This window comes from Plecotus auritus, assembly GCF_963455305.1.
Source record: "Plecotus auritus genome assembly, chromosome: 11".
Taxonomy (NCBI): Eukaryota; Metazoa; Chordata; class Mammalia; order Chiroptera; family Vespertilionidae; genus Plecotus; species Plecotus auritus.
Genome location: NC_137777.1, coordinates 932,954 through 948,851, shown reverse-complemented (window position 1 = coordinate 948,851; position 15,898 = coordinate 932,954). Strand labels below are relative to the sequence as shown.

Here is a 15,898-nt window from a genome sequence, read left to right as displayed (position 1 = left end):
GAGAGGAAGGGAGAGGGATAGAGAGCTAGAAACATCGATGAGAGAGAAACATTGATCAGCTGCCTCCTGCACACCCCCCACTGGGGATGTGCCCGCAACCAAGGTACATGCCCTTTACCAGAATCGAACCCGGGACCCTTCAGTCCGCAGGCGGATGCTCTATCCGCTGAGCCAAACCAGTTTCGGCTGGAATCAATGTCTTTTCGAGGTACAACAATCTGCGTGGGGAGGCAGGCGGGGAGAGACCCACAAGTGACGGCCTTTGTAACCTAAGCCACAGACGGCCAGGGGGAGGGGAGGGGAGGGGAGGGGAGGGGAGGGGGTTCCCCACACCAGGCCCTCGCCCCAGGCCCAGGTTACCAGCTGGAGGGACCGAGGGACAAAGAGAGGAGTCGCCCAGAGGCCCTGGGGCCATGACAGGACCCCTGTCCGACGGGGCTGGGGGAGGATAGAGGGGAAAGGGGTGAAGCCCATCAGAGCCAATGGCCACAGGTGAGGGCCGCTTACCCAGAGGTCACAGGTCAAGGAGACTCAGGCTGTGGGCAGCCCCTGGTCCCTTGTTAGCTCTGCCTTTAGGCTGTGTGCCCTCAAGGAAGCCGCTCGCCCTCTCTGTGCCACAGCAGCCTCTCCTGTGGAATGGGCCGCAGCTGCTCCTCACCGGAGTATGGGGTGATTGTGTGTACCCCGCCTTCCCTGAGGGCTCTCTGCTCCCTCATCAGCACCCCACCTCAGCACCCTCCCCTCCCCCAGCCTCCCAGGGGCGGCACAGGCCCCGCTGGACCTCTCGGTGGACTCTGGACGGGCCCTGCGCTCCTGTCCCCTTTGCGATCCCAGCTGTCACAGCCCCAGCAGCGGAGAGAGGGCCTCGCCCACCATTTTCTAGAAGGACTTTGGCAAAGGGACTGTCCACAGGTGTGAGAGCAGGCGCAGACAGCCAACCGGGAGGTGGCACCCCAGAAACAAAGACCCACCAAGGCCTCAAGGGGCCGGGGCCACGTGATCGGCCGGAAGTGCACGCGTGACGGGGGCGGGACCACGTGGTCGCCCCAGTGGTCTCGTGACCCAGGGGGTGGGGTTACTGAGGAGGGAGGAGGCGCCGAGAAGGTGAGGCTGAGACGGAAGGGGTGCGGCAGGAGCCAGGGAGCCCCCGGAGCCCCCGAAGCTGAGGCAGGAAGCCCCGCCCCTGGAGCCCTCGGAGGGAGCACGGCCCCAGGCGCCCTGATTTCAGGTTCCGGCCCCAGAACGGCCACAGCACGTGTTCCTGTTGGTTGAGGCCCGTCTGTCCTCATCGGAGCAGCAGCCCCAGGAAACTGCCCTCCTTGCCCCTCCTTTTGGGGCGCTGACCGGGTTCTGGGAACAGCGGGGGAGACCCCAGACCGCTCCCTGCAGGGTCCCTGTGTCTGTGCCTCGGCCCTGCCTCCCGCTCCCCGCTCCTCGGCAGGGAAGGTGCCGTGGGCTGCTGGGTGGGAAGCGCAGGCCCCGTGGCTCAGGGACTCCCCGCCGCCGGCCGAGCCCCCCTGCAGGACGGTGCAGGCCTCCCCGCCCGCCCTCCCCGCCGGCCCTCCCCGCAGGAGGCCAGCCTGGGCCTCCGCTTCCTGGGCTCCTGGGTTGACAGGAGCTGCAACTGGGTTGTGGTGCCCACATTCTAGACGCCAAAACTGAGGCTCAGGGAGGGGAGCAGAGGTCCCTACCCCAGCCCACCTCCCCCTCCACTCAGCCCAGCTCACAGGCGGCCCCCCAGCGGCCACCTGGTTGCCATGGTGTCAGAGGAGGAAGCGGAGGGCAGGTTTCTGCGAAGCCATCCCCCCACACAGCTGGCCCTCCTTCCTCATCCCTCTCCAGCCTCGCAGCCTCCTTTGGGGCAGGTAGGCGGGGCCTCTTCCTGGCCAGGCAGCCGGGAGCCAAGGAGGTCCAGGAGGCAGAGGGTCCAGGTGGTGGGTTCTGGGACCCCAACCTCACCCAGCAGGTTTCCTGGGCCTGGGCTCCATCGCCCTCCCACAGCTCCCAGACCAGGCGGGCTGGTTCCTGCCTCCCTGCCTTCGCACGAGTTCCTGCCGCCTGGAATGGCCTTCCTCAGCCTTCAGGGCCCAGCTCGGCTCTAAGTCCCCTGGGAACCTTCCCTGAGTCCCTCGGGGTGCCCCCTGCACCCCCAAGGTCACAGCTGTTTTCTCGATGATGCTCTCCAGGGGCTGAGGTCTTGGTGCGAGCTCTGCCTTTGTGCCCCAGCCCCTGGCACAGACAGGTGCTCAGTAAATCCGGGAGGGAGGGAGGGAGGGAGTGTGGGAGGGAGGGAGGGAAGGAACACCTCTCAGGATTGGAGAGCACCTGCGGCAGGCCTGGCTGCTGAGCCCGAGCCCCAGCCAAGCCCAAGTCCTGCCTGCCGCCTCCGCCTGAGCCTGGGCTCCAGCACCTTCCTCCGCCTCCGACTTGGAGCCGCTCAGGGCTCGTCCACACCCGCAGGCCTGGGTCTGCTGCCCATTAGGATGCGAGGTCAGGACACCAGGACGGGACGGGCACTTGACTTCCCAAGGAGCTGCCCGTGTTTGGGGAAAGGCCTCTGTCCCAAATCCCAGACTGTGGGCTCGCAAGGGCCTGAGGGCCGACCTTGAGCAAGCGTTTCCCGCTGAATCCTTCCTGCAAACAACGCCGCCCCGAGGCCATTGTGTAAACTCGTGGAGGCTGAGCTGCTGGGGCGAAGTGGTGCCTGTTGGAGGCGCCTGGGAGGCGGGACCAGAGTCCCCTTCCCTGTGGCTCTGGCCCCCCCGGGGGGGGGGGGCGGGGGGAGACGGGGTTGGGGCCGGACCTGGCGGTGGGAGGGGGCCACCAGGAGGAGGGGGAGCCCTGGGGAGCTCCAGGGCTATTTACTAACGGTGCCGAAGGGCTTCAGTATCTTCAGAACTGCGTGTTCGTGCCGTGTGGCTGGGCCAACGAACTCCTCTTCCACAGCAAGAAGTCCGTCTAGACCCGTGGTCGGCAAACCACGGCTCACGAGCCACATGCGGCTCTTTGGCCCCTTGAGTGTGGCTCTTCCATAAAATACCACGTGCGGGCGCGCGCGTACGGTGCGATTGAAACTTCGTGGCCCATGCGCAGAAGTCGGTTTTCGGCCTGGGCGAGTCTATTTGGAAGAAGTGGCGTTAGAAGAAGTGGGGGTGTCGGTCGCATGTGGCTCGCGAGCCGCGGTTTGCCGACCACGGGTCTAAACGAACAGAAATGAAAATACGTCCTTGGGAAAAATCATAATGACTTCAACTTTTGATGTTCTCACAGTTTCTTTTTTTTTTTTTATCTCGAACGGATATTTTAGGGGAAGTATCTCTTGTCTAGAGGAAATATTTCTATGAATTCAGCAATTCCATCAACTTCTCTTTTTCTCCTGTGAAATCCACGTAAAACTGAATTCGAAGTTGCATCTGACGGGTGCCTGTGATGGCTGTGTGACGTGTCTGCCGCCGCGCCCCGCCGGCTCCTCTGAGAGCCGCCTGCCCAGTTGTCCAAAGGGAAGCCCGCCCAGGGGTGTGGGCTCTTCCGGCTGCTGGGATTGGGGTGGTTTTTTCTTCCATCTTTGGGATTTCGGCTTGTTTTACTGAATTCTTCATAACGCACAGATGTCACTTTGTATTTTAATGTTATTTTTTCTTAAAAGGAAATACAGGCAGAGAACATAGCGATGACCTATTCATGGGGCAGATACTGATCGAACAGCTTGATGCCAGGTGCCCTGTTTCCTGGAACTAGGTTTTGGGGGCCTACGCCTTTGATCTCTTCGGACAGATTCTTGCAGTTCCTGTGTGCTGCCACCAGGTGGCAGTGGCACCGCAGGATTGTGGGTGGGGCATGTTTTTGCCCGGGGCTCCGATGAGTCTTTGGGTTCCAGATTTGTAAGTTCTCTTTGACAACGTTTTTGTTCTGTTAATTATGTCTGTTGTATGTATGTTTCACTCCCACAAGATGTTATTTAAAACGGTCAATATTGACTATTTTATCTGCCTTCTGCTGTGGCGCCCTTTATTCTTACTTCATTTTCTCCCTTCACCGGGGGTCCTTTTCCCTCTGCCTGATGGGCGTTCAGTGTTCCTTCTGCGTGTGGGTGAGCTGGGGAGAAATGCTGACAGCCCTTCGTGACCCCAAACGTCTGAATTCCGTGTTCCCTTCCGCTTCCTCCTCTCCTTCCCTCCTCGGACCGTCACCGCACACGTTACACTTCTACACAGTGCCTCGCACGCTCTCATGTTCTTCCTGTCTGTTCCATCCCAGGGCCTCTCCATGCTTCCGTCTGTGTATCCCCTACAAAGCTCAGTTCTAGCTCATGCATCCTCTCCCCTGCTCGCACAGGGACCCTCATTTCTGAGCGGAGCGCCTGGCAGGCTGTCCCTGCAGCGCGGGGAGGGAAGAGCAGCGGGCTCGGACCCTAGAGGCTGCGTACAAGTCCTGGCCGTGGAGGGACCTCTGTGAGCCGCTGTTTCTCTCGGTAGAACTGCCACAGTGCCCAGCTCCTGGGGGTTGGGACACGCAGATGAGGGCACCACATCACCCGTTCACACCACACGTGCACAGGTGCACTGCCCACACGCACGGAGGCCTGAGTGCATCTCTTGAGCCAGAGCCACTGGCACTTCCCCTGGAAGCACCCACACCCACCTCAGCCACCAGACAGTCCACACGGACGGCCACACGGTGCTGATGGGGAAGGAGCCGGGACACACGGTGCTCATGGGGAAGGAGCCGGGACACGCGGTGCTCATGGGGAAGGAGCCGGGACACACGGTGCTCATGGGGAAGGAGCCGGGACACGCGGTGCTCATGGGGAAGGAGCCGGGACACACGGTGCTCATGGGGAAGGAGCCGGGACACACGGTGCTCACGGGGAAGGAGCCGGGATACACGGTGCTGATGGGGAAGGAGCCGGGACACGCGGTGCTCACGGGGAAGGAGCCGGGACACGCGGTGCTCACGGGGAAGGAGCCGGGACACGCGGTGCTCACGGGGAAGGAGCCGGGACACGCGGTGCTCACGGGGAAGGAGCCGGGACACGCGGTGCTCACGGGGAAGGAGCAGGGACACACGGTGCTCACGGGGAAGGAGCCGGGACACACGGTGCTCACGGGGAAGGAGCCGGGCCACACGGTGCTGATGGGGAAGGAGCCGGGACACACGGTGCTGATGGGGAAGGAGCCGGGACACACGGTGCTGATGGGGAAGGAGCCGGGACACACGGTGCTCACGGGGAAGGAGCCGGGACACACGGTGCTGATGGGGAAGGAGCCGGGACACACGGTGCTCACGGGGAAGGAGCAGGGACACACGGTGCTCACGGGGAAGGAGCCGGGACACACGGTGCTGATGGGGAAGGAGCTGGGACACACGGTGCTGATGGGGAAGGAGCCGGGACACACGGTGCTGATGGGGAAGGAGCCGGGACACACGGTGCTCACGGGGAAGGAGCCGGGACACACGGTGCTCACGGGGAAGGAGCCGGGACACACGGTGCTCACGGGGAAGGAGCCGGGACACACGGTGCTCACGGGGAAGGAGCCGGGACACACGGTGCTGATGGGGAAGGAGCTGGGACACGCGGTGCTCACGGGGAAGGAGCAGGGACACGCGGTGCTCATGGGGAAGGAGCCGGGACACACGGTGCTCATGGGGAAGGAGCCGGGACACGCGGTGCTCACGGGGAAGGAGCCGGGACACGCGGTGCTCACGGGGAAGGAGCCGGGCTTCTCCGGGCTGTTTTCTTTGGGCCAAATGACAAGTCACCACATTCGAGCTGGGAACCCTGCCCCCACCCCCCGGGGGCCTGGGGAGGCCTTTGTATAGTTTGACCAGCGAGCCAGGGAGCTGGAAATCCCAGCACCTTCCAGCCAGACCGCCTCACGGATTTGGAAAAAGTCACAGTCACGCTGGCTCAGTGCCTGCAGCCCGAGCGAGCAGGGGCCCTCCCTCCATCTCTCCATCTATTTCACCTCCCTCTCTCTCTCTCCCCGTCCCTCTCTAAAATCAAAAAGTGTTAAAAAAAGAAGAAGGGGAGGAGTCAATGGGGGAAAAGGAGACATATGTAATACTTTAAACAATATTTAAAAAAGAATTTTTCTTTCTTTTTTCACTCATGTCAGAAACCTGCTTTCCAGCTGTACTGAGATGCAGCTGTCCTGTAACACGGGCAAGTTCAACGTGGATTCAGTGCCCTCACACGGTGTGCACTGATGCCACCACAGTGCTGGGTGACATGCGATCCCACAGCTCTGAGGTGGGAGCCCCCCGATTCCTGCCCACGAGGCCCCGGTGGGTCTGGTCTGGTGGGGGGCCCAGTGGTGACCGGGCCGGGCGCGCCGAGCCCTCACCTGTGCTCATCAGTGTGAGGTGTCGCCTGGGTGCTCTGCTGGGACCTGGCTGCTGACTTCAGGGCCGGCCTTGGGCTCCGCGGCTGGCGCCTCATGTCACGCTGTCTCCACAGCTCCTGCGGGCGAGGCACAGGCCCTGGCCCCAGCTTCCTTGGGGCTCAGTGTGTGGGGGACATCAAAGGGGGGGGCACATGTCTACATCCCCCAAAACCCCAAGAACAGAGCAGGAGACCAGAGGGTGTGGGTGGAGGGCACGCAGGCAGGGCGGGCCGCAGGAGAGGCATCCAGCGGGGGCTGGGCTGGTGCACCTGCTGGCCAAGGTCCGGCTGCACGCCCTGCGTCCCTGCCCAAGGACGGCCGTCACCACTGGGCGCTGAGGTACACCATCCGTCTCCACTGTCTGAAGGGGCCTTGGCTCGGCCTGACTCATCGCCCAGCGGAAGAGTCCTTGGGGCAGGCTCAGGAGCAGGGCAAGGAGGAAACAACACTGGCCTGGCCGGTGTTGCTCAGTGGTTGAGTGACCTGTGAACCAGGAGGTCACGGTTTGATTCCCGGTCAGGGCACAGGCCCGGGTTGTGGGCTCGATCCCCAGTGTGGGGCCTGCAGGAGGCAGCTGATCAATGATTCTCCCTCATCATTGATGTTTCTCTCTCCCTCTCCCTTCCTCTCTGGAATCAGTCTATAATAATAAAAGCCTAATATGCAAATCGGCCAAATGGTGGAACGACCGGTCACTATGACATGCACTGACCACCAGGGGGCAGATGCTCAATGCAGGAGCTACCCCCAGCCTGCAGGCCCAAGCCAGCCAAGGCGGGTGCCAGCGGGGGGGGCCCCCTGATCGCCCTGCCAGTTGCCCCACAAATCAGCCCTGATTGCCGGCCAGACCTAGGGACCCTACCCATGCACAGATTTCATGCAACAGGCCTCTAGTACAAATATATTTAGAAAAAAAATAAGCATGGCCCTCCCAGCTAAACCTGCACACGCCCTCCGTCCTGCCTCCGGAGCCTGAGCCGAGGCCCCGTGGCCCCAGCTCCAGCCCCAAATCAGGGTCAGGCTGGTAGGCACAGCTCTGGGGACCCCGACGTGCCAGGGAACCTCGGGAGGTCACAGAAGCCCTGGGCCTCAGTCTCCTTGTCTGAAAATGGGAACAGCGATGGCGAGACCCACTTTGTGGGAACGCTGCCCACCCAGGTCAGCTCCGCGGTGCGCCTGCTGGGTCGACCCCAGGAGTGGGGAGCCCACCGCCACTCCATCCGCCCCCCCGCGGCCTGGGCCCCTGAGAGCCCACTTCAGGGTGAGCAAGCAGGTGTGGGCACCGGGCACGGCCAAGGCAAGCTGTGGCTCATCTTTCAGCCTCAGGAGTGACCCTCACCTCCTGGGCACTCACGCAGCTGGACCAGACAGACAGACAGACAGGTCCCTGGTGCCACCCCAATTCCGCCTGTGGGTTCCCTAACTGCCCGGGGTGGGAGGTCCTCCCTGGGAGGGACCCTGGCCAGCATCTGTCTCCGCTCCCTGCAGCCGCATCAGCCACATCCACACGGTAAAGGGAATGAACGCACAGCCCCCGCCTTCCTGAAATGAGATAAAAATACCCAAGGCCGCTCTCTCTCATCTGATAAGATAAGGAGCCCATCCATCTTGCCCCCTTCCAGGTGGGGGGGCGCGAGGCCTGGTCTAGCCCAGCCTGATCCAGCCCCCAGTCCCACCCCGCACCTGCCCGGGACACCCACCAGCCCGCAGCAGGCCGCACGGAACTGGGACAAGGCGCCCACCCACCTCATCCCTCTCCTTTGGGAGACCCCCCAGCCCTGACCCCTTCCCGGGCATCCTGGCCTGGTCCAGGGACACTTTCTCCCATGACGCCATCAGCCCGCCAGTCAGGCCTCTGAGCGAGATAAGAGCGTTGGGCGAGGGGCGGAGGGCGCGGGCATGGCATTCCGGGCCAGGGCGGCCGTGGCGATGGCAGGGCCCCAGCAGCCCCTGCGCTGGGCGCGGGCACTGGCCACCAGCGCGGCTGCAGCTCCCCGGGCGGCGCTGCCCTTCGAGGCCATGCCCCGGTGCCCGGGCAGCCGGTGGCTGCGGGTGCTGCGCGCCTGGAGGGAGGGCTCCGAGGACCTGCACCTGCAGATGCAGCAGGCCTTCCAGGAGCTGGGGCCCATCTTCAGGTGAGCCGCACCCCCCGACACCCCGCCTGGGGCTCCGCGCCCTCGGAAGGTGGGCTGGGCCCGCGGGGCAGCGCCCGTGCCCGGCTCGTCCTGAAGTCGAGAGGGGACCGCGGGAGGGCTGCCCCGCGGAGCCCCGGGGAGGGCAGGGGAGGTCTCCGCGTGGGCCCGGGACGTGGCCCACACGGGCTCTGCTCTGTCCCAGGTATGACGTGGGAGGGAGGCACATGGTGTGCGTGACGCTGCCCGAGGACGTGGAGAAGCTGAAGCAGGCGGAGGGCCGCCAGCCCCGCAGGATGGTCCTGGAGCCCTGGCTGGCCCACCGGCAGCAGCGCGGCCACAAGCACGGCGTGTTCTTGCTGTGAGGGCGGCGGCCGCGGGGGCGGGCGGGCAGCCCAGGCTGAGCGGAGGGGACAGGGAGCCACCAGGGCCACGGCGAGGGGAGCGCGCAACCCCGGGGCCAGGCCGGGGGTCAGGGCACAGCCCACCCTGGGGCGCAGGAAGGAGCAGCGCCCCAGGGAGCCGGGTCTGCGCAGGCCTCCCGGCTCCGGCAGCCTGGACAAGGGAGTCGCTGGCCGGGCCGTCAGCCGGTGCCGGAGCCCGCGGGTCCCAAAAGGCAAACCTCGCTCCGGGGACAGGGCTGGGCGGGCGGGACCCCTCAGAAGTTGAGCTCTAGGCGGGGCCTGTGCGAGCACGCATGTGGGGACTGTCTGCTGCGTGGACGTGTCTGTGCCTGTCCGTGCGTGTGGAAGTGTTCTAAGTATGAGTGGGTGTGTGTTTGCCCATGTTGGGGTGCTAGCGTGTGCACATGTATGTGTGTGTGCGTGCCACGGAGGCCGCCACGGGTTTGTGTGGGTGCACATGTTTGGTCATTGTGTGTGCATGCATGTGGTGTGTTTGCCGGCGTGCATCTGCACGTGTGTGTGTGTTGTGCCTGTGTTCGTGTGCTTCCTGCACGTTCTCGGTGTTAGTGTACACACGTGTGCGTGCCTGCGGGTGTTGTGTGCGTGTGTGTGCGTGTGGCCGTTCTCAGCACCTGTAGGCGGCGGCCTTAGGAAAGAAGGTGTTGAGGCCTGCCTGTGGCTGAGATTCCTGTCTCTCCCTCCCCTCCCCCCCCCCCCCCCCCCCGCATCCCCAGCCCCCAGGGCCTGCTCCTTTGGTTTGTGTGCTGGGGAGCTCAAGGCCCTGCAGGGCGGGGAGCAGGCGTGGCTGGCACAGGGGCTGCGTCGTCGGGGTGTGGTGGGCAGGGTGGGCACTGCTGGACCCGAGGGCCAGCCTCCGCCTCCGAGAGGGGCCTCCCTAGTGCCGAGGGCCTGGCTGGGGCGCGAGTGCAGGACTCAGTGAGCCTGCAGCACGCTCAGCCAGAGGCCTGGTCGCAGCCCCTCCGTGGGCTCACGCGCCCGGGCACAGCCCACTGGGCCGCCCCGACAGGGAGCCTGTGGCAGGGACCCCCTCGAACCAGCAGCGACCCCCTGCCCACCCGTGCCCTTGGAGAGGAGGAAGATGGGGCAGAGCTGGGGGCCTGCTGCTGACTCGGGGTGCCCTGAAGCACGCTCTCTGCTCTACAGAAACGGGCCGGCCTGGCGCTTGGACCGCCTGCGGCTGAACCCCGACGTGATGTCGCCGCAGGCCGTCCAGAAGTTCGTCCCCATGGTGGACAGGGTGGCGAGGGACTTCTGCGGGGCCCTGAGGGCGAGGGTGCAGCAGAATGCACGGGGGAGCCTCACCCTGGACATCCAGCCTAGCATCTTCTACTACACCCTGGAAGGTGGGGCTCTGGCCGGCCGGGGCCGGGGCTGGGGCCGGGGGCCGGGGGCCGGGGGTCAGAGGCCAGGAGCTGGCGGTCAGGGGGCAGGGGCAGGGGGCCGGGGGGCAGGGGCGGGCAGAAGGCCGCGGTGAGGCCCTGGGCTGCCATGCCCTCAGCGGCCCCTCCTCCCACAGCCAGCAACCTGGTCCTCTTTGGAGAGCGGCTGGGCCTCCTCAGCCAGAGCCCGAGCCGGGCCAGCCTGGACTTCATCCACGCGCTGCAGGCCATGCTGGAGTCCACCATGCGGCTCATGTTCATGCCCCGGAGCCTGTCCCGCTGGACGAGCCCCAAGGTGTGGACGGAGCACTTCGAGGCCTGGGACTGCATCTTCCAGTATGGTGAGCGGCGGGCAGGGGGGAGGGGGGTGGGGGGTGAGCGGGCGGGGCGAAGGGGGAGGGGGAGGCGAGCAGGGTGGGGGGTGGTGAGTGGCAGGCAGGGTGGGCAGAGGGGGCGGGGGAGGCGAGCAGCGGGAGGGGAGGACGGGACGGGGCGGGGGTGAGCCAGAGGAAGGGGGAGGGGGTTGAGCCGGGTGGGCTGCATGGCTGGGACCCCTGGGTCCTCAGTCGGGGAGAAGGGAACAGAGGTCCACAGAGGGCCCCGGGGGCAGAGCATGGAGCCGGACGGAGGGCTGACTCGCTGACGGCAGGAGGGCTGTCTGCCCACAGCCAACAGCTCCATCAAGAAAATCTACCAGGAGCTGGCGCTCGGCCGCCCCCAGCACTACAGCGGCGTGGTGGCGGAGCTGCTCCTGCACGCGGACATGACGCTGGACGCCATCAAGGCCAGCTCCATCGACCTCACGGCCGGCAGCGTGGACACGGTCAGGCCAGCCCCCGCCGGCCCGCAGCACCTGGGGCCCCGGGGCTCCCCGAAGCGTCCTCGGTCGAGGGTCTGCTGCCCGCCCCTCCTGTTCGGTCTTGGCGCTCCCACTTGGGAAATGAGGAGCTCGGAGGGGAGGCAGTGGAGTGACCTCGCAGGCAGGTTCGCCCTCACTTGGGGGGAGCCAGGCTCCGCAGCCTGCAGAGGGACCGGGCCTGGGGACACGCAGCGTGGCCCCTGCCGACCATCGGGGTGCGAGCAAGAGGGCAGAGCCCACGCCGGGCCGCACAGGGCCCTGCCGGGGACAGTGGCATTTGGTCTCCTTAAAGATCCCGTGGAGGCGACAGCTGGTGGCAGGAAGGGCAGCACAGGCTCCCGCTCGTGAAGGAGAGAGCAGATGGCAACCCCGCGTGGCGGGCAGGGCGGGCCGGAGCGTGGCGTGCAGCCAGTGCCTCCTGCCTCCAGACCCAGCCTCCCCCCGCCTCTCCGGCCGCTCTGGGCCTGGCACAGATCAGCGGCAAAACCCTCCCCGACCAGAAGCCAAGACGCCCTCACGTGGCGAGCGAGCCCAGGGGGGATGTGCCTCGGGGCGGCTCTAGGCAGGCTTCCTGGGGGCGGGACTTGTGGCTGAATGTGGAACAACCACACAGGAGCTAGCCAGGCCTGCGGGGGGCGCGGAGGGCAGCAGTCCCGGGGCAGCAGCAGGCAGCAAGGGGAGGCAGCGAGGCTGAGTGGGGGGCAGATAAGGGCAGAGGTCAGGGCCTCTGCAAGGCAGGGCCTCAGTGTCAGGCCTCATCGCCCTGCAGGCTGCCTGGAGCATGGGTCCCCCCAGTAACGGAGAAGGGCCCATTGACCACAGGGAGCAGCATGGACAAGCAAAGGGGCAGCAGACAGGTCACTGCCCTGTGTCCGGAGATGCAGGGCACGTTGCCATGGTGATGAGATTAGCAGATCATCCATCCCGCAGGTCTCAGGCTGGGCTAGGGGTGCCTCTCCCTGCACGTGGGAACGGCCCAGGGGAGGAGCTGCCCCGGGGCAGATGGACCTGGGCTCCAGGCGCCACCCCAAATAGATGGCAAGGGGGGGCCCTGCTGGAGCCAGAGGAGGGTGGGAGCCGGCCGGAGGTGGCAGGGCCCGTCTCCCTGGGGCTGGGGCTCGGGGAAAGCAGAGGAGGTGGGTTCTGGGGTCCTGCCTGCAGTGTCGGCGCCCTGGGCTCCATCCTGCTGTCAGCAGGCACATCCCCTGGGCCTGAGACACCTGCCCGGGGAGGGGGCCGGGGCCGAGGCACAGGCCTGCGCCAGGTCTGAGCCCGTCCCCGCTTCCCGCTCCCGCAGACGGCCTACCCCCTGCTGATGACCCTCTTCGAGCTGGCGCGCAACCCCGAGGTGCAGCAGGCCCTGCGTCAGGAGAGCCTGCAGGCCGAGGCCACCATCTCCGAGAACCCCCAGAGCGCCGTGGCCGAGCTGCCCCTGCTGCGGGCGGCGCTCAAGGAGACCCTGAGGTGGGTGCGCTCATGGGCACCCAGCCACCTGGACCACTGCCTGGGCTCAAGCACGGGTCCTGGCTGTGGGCAGCTTTGCCCAAGGGTGCACCCCTGCCCCTCCCCCTTCCCCTCCCCCTCCCCGTCAGGGACAGGGGTTCCTTGCCCCCCGGGCCTCACTGCAGGTCGCTGGGGCTGGGGAGCAGTTTGGGCTGAGCTCAGGAGGGGCGTGGCCTCAGGTCTCAGTCCCAAAGGGAGCCTGCCCTGGGTGCCGGGCCTGGCCGAGGGAGAGGAGGGGCCCTTTCCCACTGACGAGCCTTCTGGCTGCCCCTGTCCACAGGCTGTACCCCGTGGGCATCTCTGTGGACCGACTGGTGAACTCGGACTTGGTCCTGCAGAACTACCACATCCCGGCAGGGGTGAGCGAGGCCCCCGTCCTTCCCGCAGACCAAGCAGGGACCTTCACCCCGACCTGCTGACCCCGCCCCTCCCGCCTGCCTGCAGACGCTGATCACGGTGCAGCTCTACCACATGGGACGAAACCCCTCCGTGTTCGCGAGGCCCGAGCTCTACCACCCCCAGCGCTGGCTGCACCGGGGCTCCGGCGCCAGGCTGCCCCACCTGGCCTTCGGCTTCGGCCCCCGACAGTGCCTGGGGCGGCGCCTGGCGGAGATGGAGATGCTGCTGCTGCTGCACCACGTGAGCGGCCTGGGCGGGGCTTGTGGGCAGAGGCGGGGCTTGTGGGCGGGGCCGGCGTGGGTGGGGCTGGACTGGGCGGGGCTTCAGAGCGGCCAGGAAGGCAGAGAAGGCTGGGCCAGGCCCTGGGACTGACCGGGTCCTGGGGGGAACCGCACCTCTGTCCTAGGTGCTGAAACACTTCCAGGTGGACACGCTCACGCAAGAGGATATCAAGATGGTCTACCGGTTCGTCCTGATGCCATCCGTCACCCCGCTCCTGACCTTCCGGGCCCTCAGTTAGTCCTCTCGCCGCACCCCCCGCCGCCGCGCCACCAGCTCCCCTCTGCCCGACCCCAGGCCCTGCCTGCTTCTGCCCGGGGCCCTGCTTCCTGAGTCACACCTGTCCAGCCAGCACCCCCACCAACGGAACAGCCAGGCCCTCTAAGGTCAGGGCAGAGCTGGGGATGAGTCTTGGTTGCAGGCCAGGACCATGTGCCCAGTCCCCCCAGCGCCTTCTCCTACGAGGAACACCATCCGAGGGCCTTGAGCCCCACCCTGTCACCCAGGACTGGCTCCAGCTCCTCGTGTGTCCACCCACGGGGCCTCGGACCCTGTCCCTTGCCTCCCGTCCAGTCCTGCCCTTCCCCTGCGAGGACCGACAGCGTGGTCCCGTCCTGCTCGGGGCCACGTCACACGCCATGCTCCTTGTCTGCCGCCCTCTGGCCTAGAGCACAGCGTCAAGCTGAGCCGCTGTCTGCCCACCTGCCTGTTCTCAGCCACGGCCCTCCTGGCACCGCCATCCTCTGCGGCTGTGGCTGAGCCTCCCAGCCACGGGGCTGGGTAGATGGCAGCGTCTACTAGAATGGCCACCGAGAGGCCCAATTGGACATCTGGGCCAATGATACCCCCTGAAAGCAGGAAGGATGGCCAACCCCACTGGCTGGCATCAGGGTGCCTACGTAGAAGCCTCTGGAAGAAGGGGGTGGGCAGCGCAGCCACGGGCTCCCTTTTTTAAAAATATATTTTTTTATTGATTTCAGAGAGGAAGGGAGAGGGGTGAGAGAGAGAAACATCACTGATGAGGGAGAATCATGGATCGGCTGCCTCCTGCACGCCCCCTACTGGGGACTGACCCCGCAACCCGGGACTGGAATCAAACCTGGGACCCTTCAGTCCGCAGGCCGACGCCCTATCCACTGAGCCACACCAGCCAGGGCCCACGTGCTCCCTTTAATAAAGTCCTCTGTCTGCCCTTCGCACTGACCCTCAGGATTGGGGCCCCTGGCCTCGTGGGTGGGAGAGGTGTTGAGCAGGGGGTCATCTTGCTGGCAGGCCTGGCAGTCAGTCCCACGCGGTTAGGGCCAGGTGACACGGGGAAAGCTGGTGAAGATTCTAGGGAGACCACCCCTGGGACTTCCGCAGCAGGAGGGCGATAGCAAGCGGGCGCTCCCCCCCTCTCTCTAGAGCACCCCAGCCGTCTCCCTCGCGCCCGTATCTCCACTCTCTTTCCCCGAAGCCCTAAGGGTCCCCACAGACTCAACCAGGGGAGCAGTGGGCGGTAGGCAGCTGTCCCGGCTCACCCCAACCTGTCTCCCAGGCTCGCTTCTGACTTGGCCGTGGGGGAGAGGGGCAGCCCTGTCTCGGCCCTTCCGTCTGTCACCTTCCCGCAGGGGGTCTGCGCTGCCAGTCTGGGGCACTCCGTCCTGTGGCTCCTGGGGGGTCCCGCACCCCGCCTGGGCTCGCCCATGGCTGCTTCTCCCCTGAGCCCGCCCTCCCTCCCGCAGCCCCCAGCTTCAATAAACCTCGGGTCAAAACCACCTGGCCCCGTGTCCTGAGGACGTTCCTGCGTGAAGTCAAGAACCCACGACACCAGCCTCGCCCTCCAGGGGCCGCTGGGACGGGACCCCTGCCCCCACTCCGTTTTCTTCGCGGGAGGGGGAGGGGGGAGCCCGGGAGCACAGCAGGGACCCCTCCCAGGGGTCCTCTCACCCCCTGAGCTGAAAGGGAGATGCAGCCCCAAACCCAAACACGGGGGCCATCCTCCCCATGCCTTGGGCTGTGAGGAAGTGCAGGGCCTGGCGAGGGGCACGTGCGGGACCGCTGGAGCCAGGGAATCTGGAAGCTCCAGCACCTCCTCCTGCGTCTGCCCAGCACCCCCCCTTTCCTGCGTCTGCCCAGCACCCCCCTTTCCTGCGTCTGCCCAGCCCCCACTTTCCTGCATCTGCCCAGCACCCCCCTTTCCTGCATCTGCCCAGCACCCCCTTTCCTGTGTCTGCCCAGCACCCCCCCTTTCCCGCGTCTGCCCAGCCCCCCTTTCCTGCGTCTGCCCAGCACCCCCCTTTCCTGCGTCTGCCCAGCACCCCCCTTTCCTGCGTCTGCCCAGCACCCCCCCTTTCCTGCGTCTGCCCAGCCCCCCCCTTTCCTGCATCTGCCCAGCACCCCCTTTCCTGTGTCTGCCCAGCACCCCCCCTTTCCTGCCTGCCTCCACACTCCTGCCTGTCTGCCCAGCCCCCATGAGAGAGCCGTGACACCACACACCCCACCCTGTGCAGTGGGGGTTCAGGGGGAGGGTGTGGGGGGGAGGCGTGCCCCGCCCTGC

General features: G+C 65.9%; 1 protein-coding gene across 3 annotated transcripts; it reads left to right on the top strand.

Annotated features, from left to right (window-relative positions):
• Positions 1-8,282: 8,282 nt before the first annotated feature.
• LOC308236508 (cytochrome P450 11B1, mitochondrial-like) lies at positions 8,283-15,109 on the top strand (the record flags this gene model as incomplete). Of its 3 annotated transcripts, none has more annotated exons than XM_080646275.1 (10): positions 8,283-8,518; positions 8,721-8,876; positions 10,084-10,283; positions 10,457-10,660; positions 10,988-11,142; positions 12,476-12,642; positions 12,962-13,040; positions 13,126-13,320; positions 13,487-13,545; positions 14,340-15,109. In XM_080646275.1, 10 exons carry the CDS (start codon positions 8,283-8,285, stop codon positions 14,497-14,499), a joined length of 1,611 nt encoding a protein of 536 aa, XP_080502401.1. In that variant the 3' UTR covers positions 14,500-15,109. The 3 variants fall into 3 exon arrangements, with proteins under 3 accessions (XP_080502401.1, XP_080502402.1, XP_080502403.1); XM_080646276.1 differs by having other exon boundaries at positions 13,487-13,595; positions 14,340-14,555; XM_080646277.1 differs by lacking the exon at positions 14,340-15,109 and having other exon boundaries at positions 13,487-13,727.
• Positions 15,110-15,898: the final 789 nt, after the last annotated feature.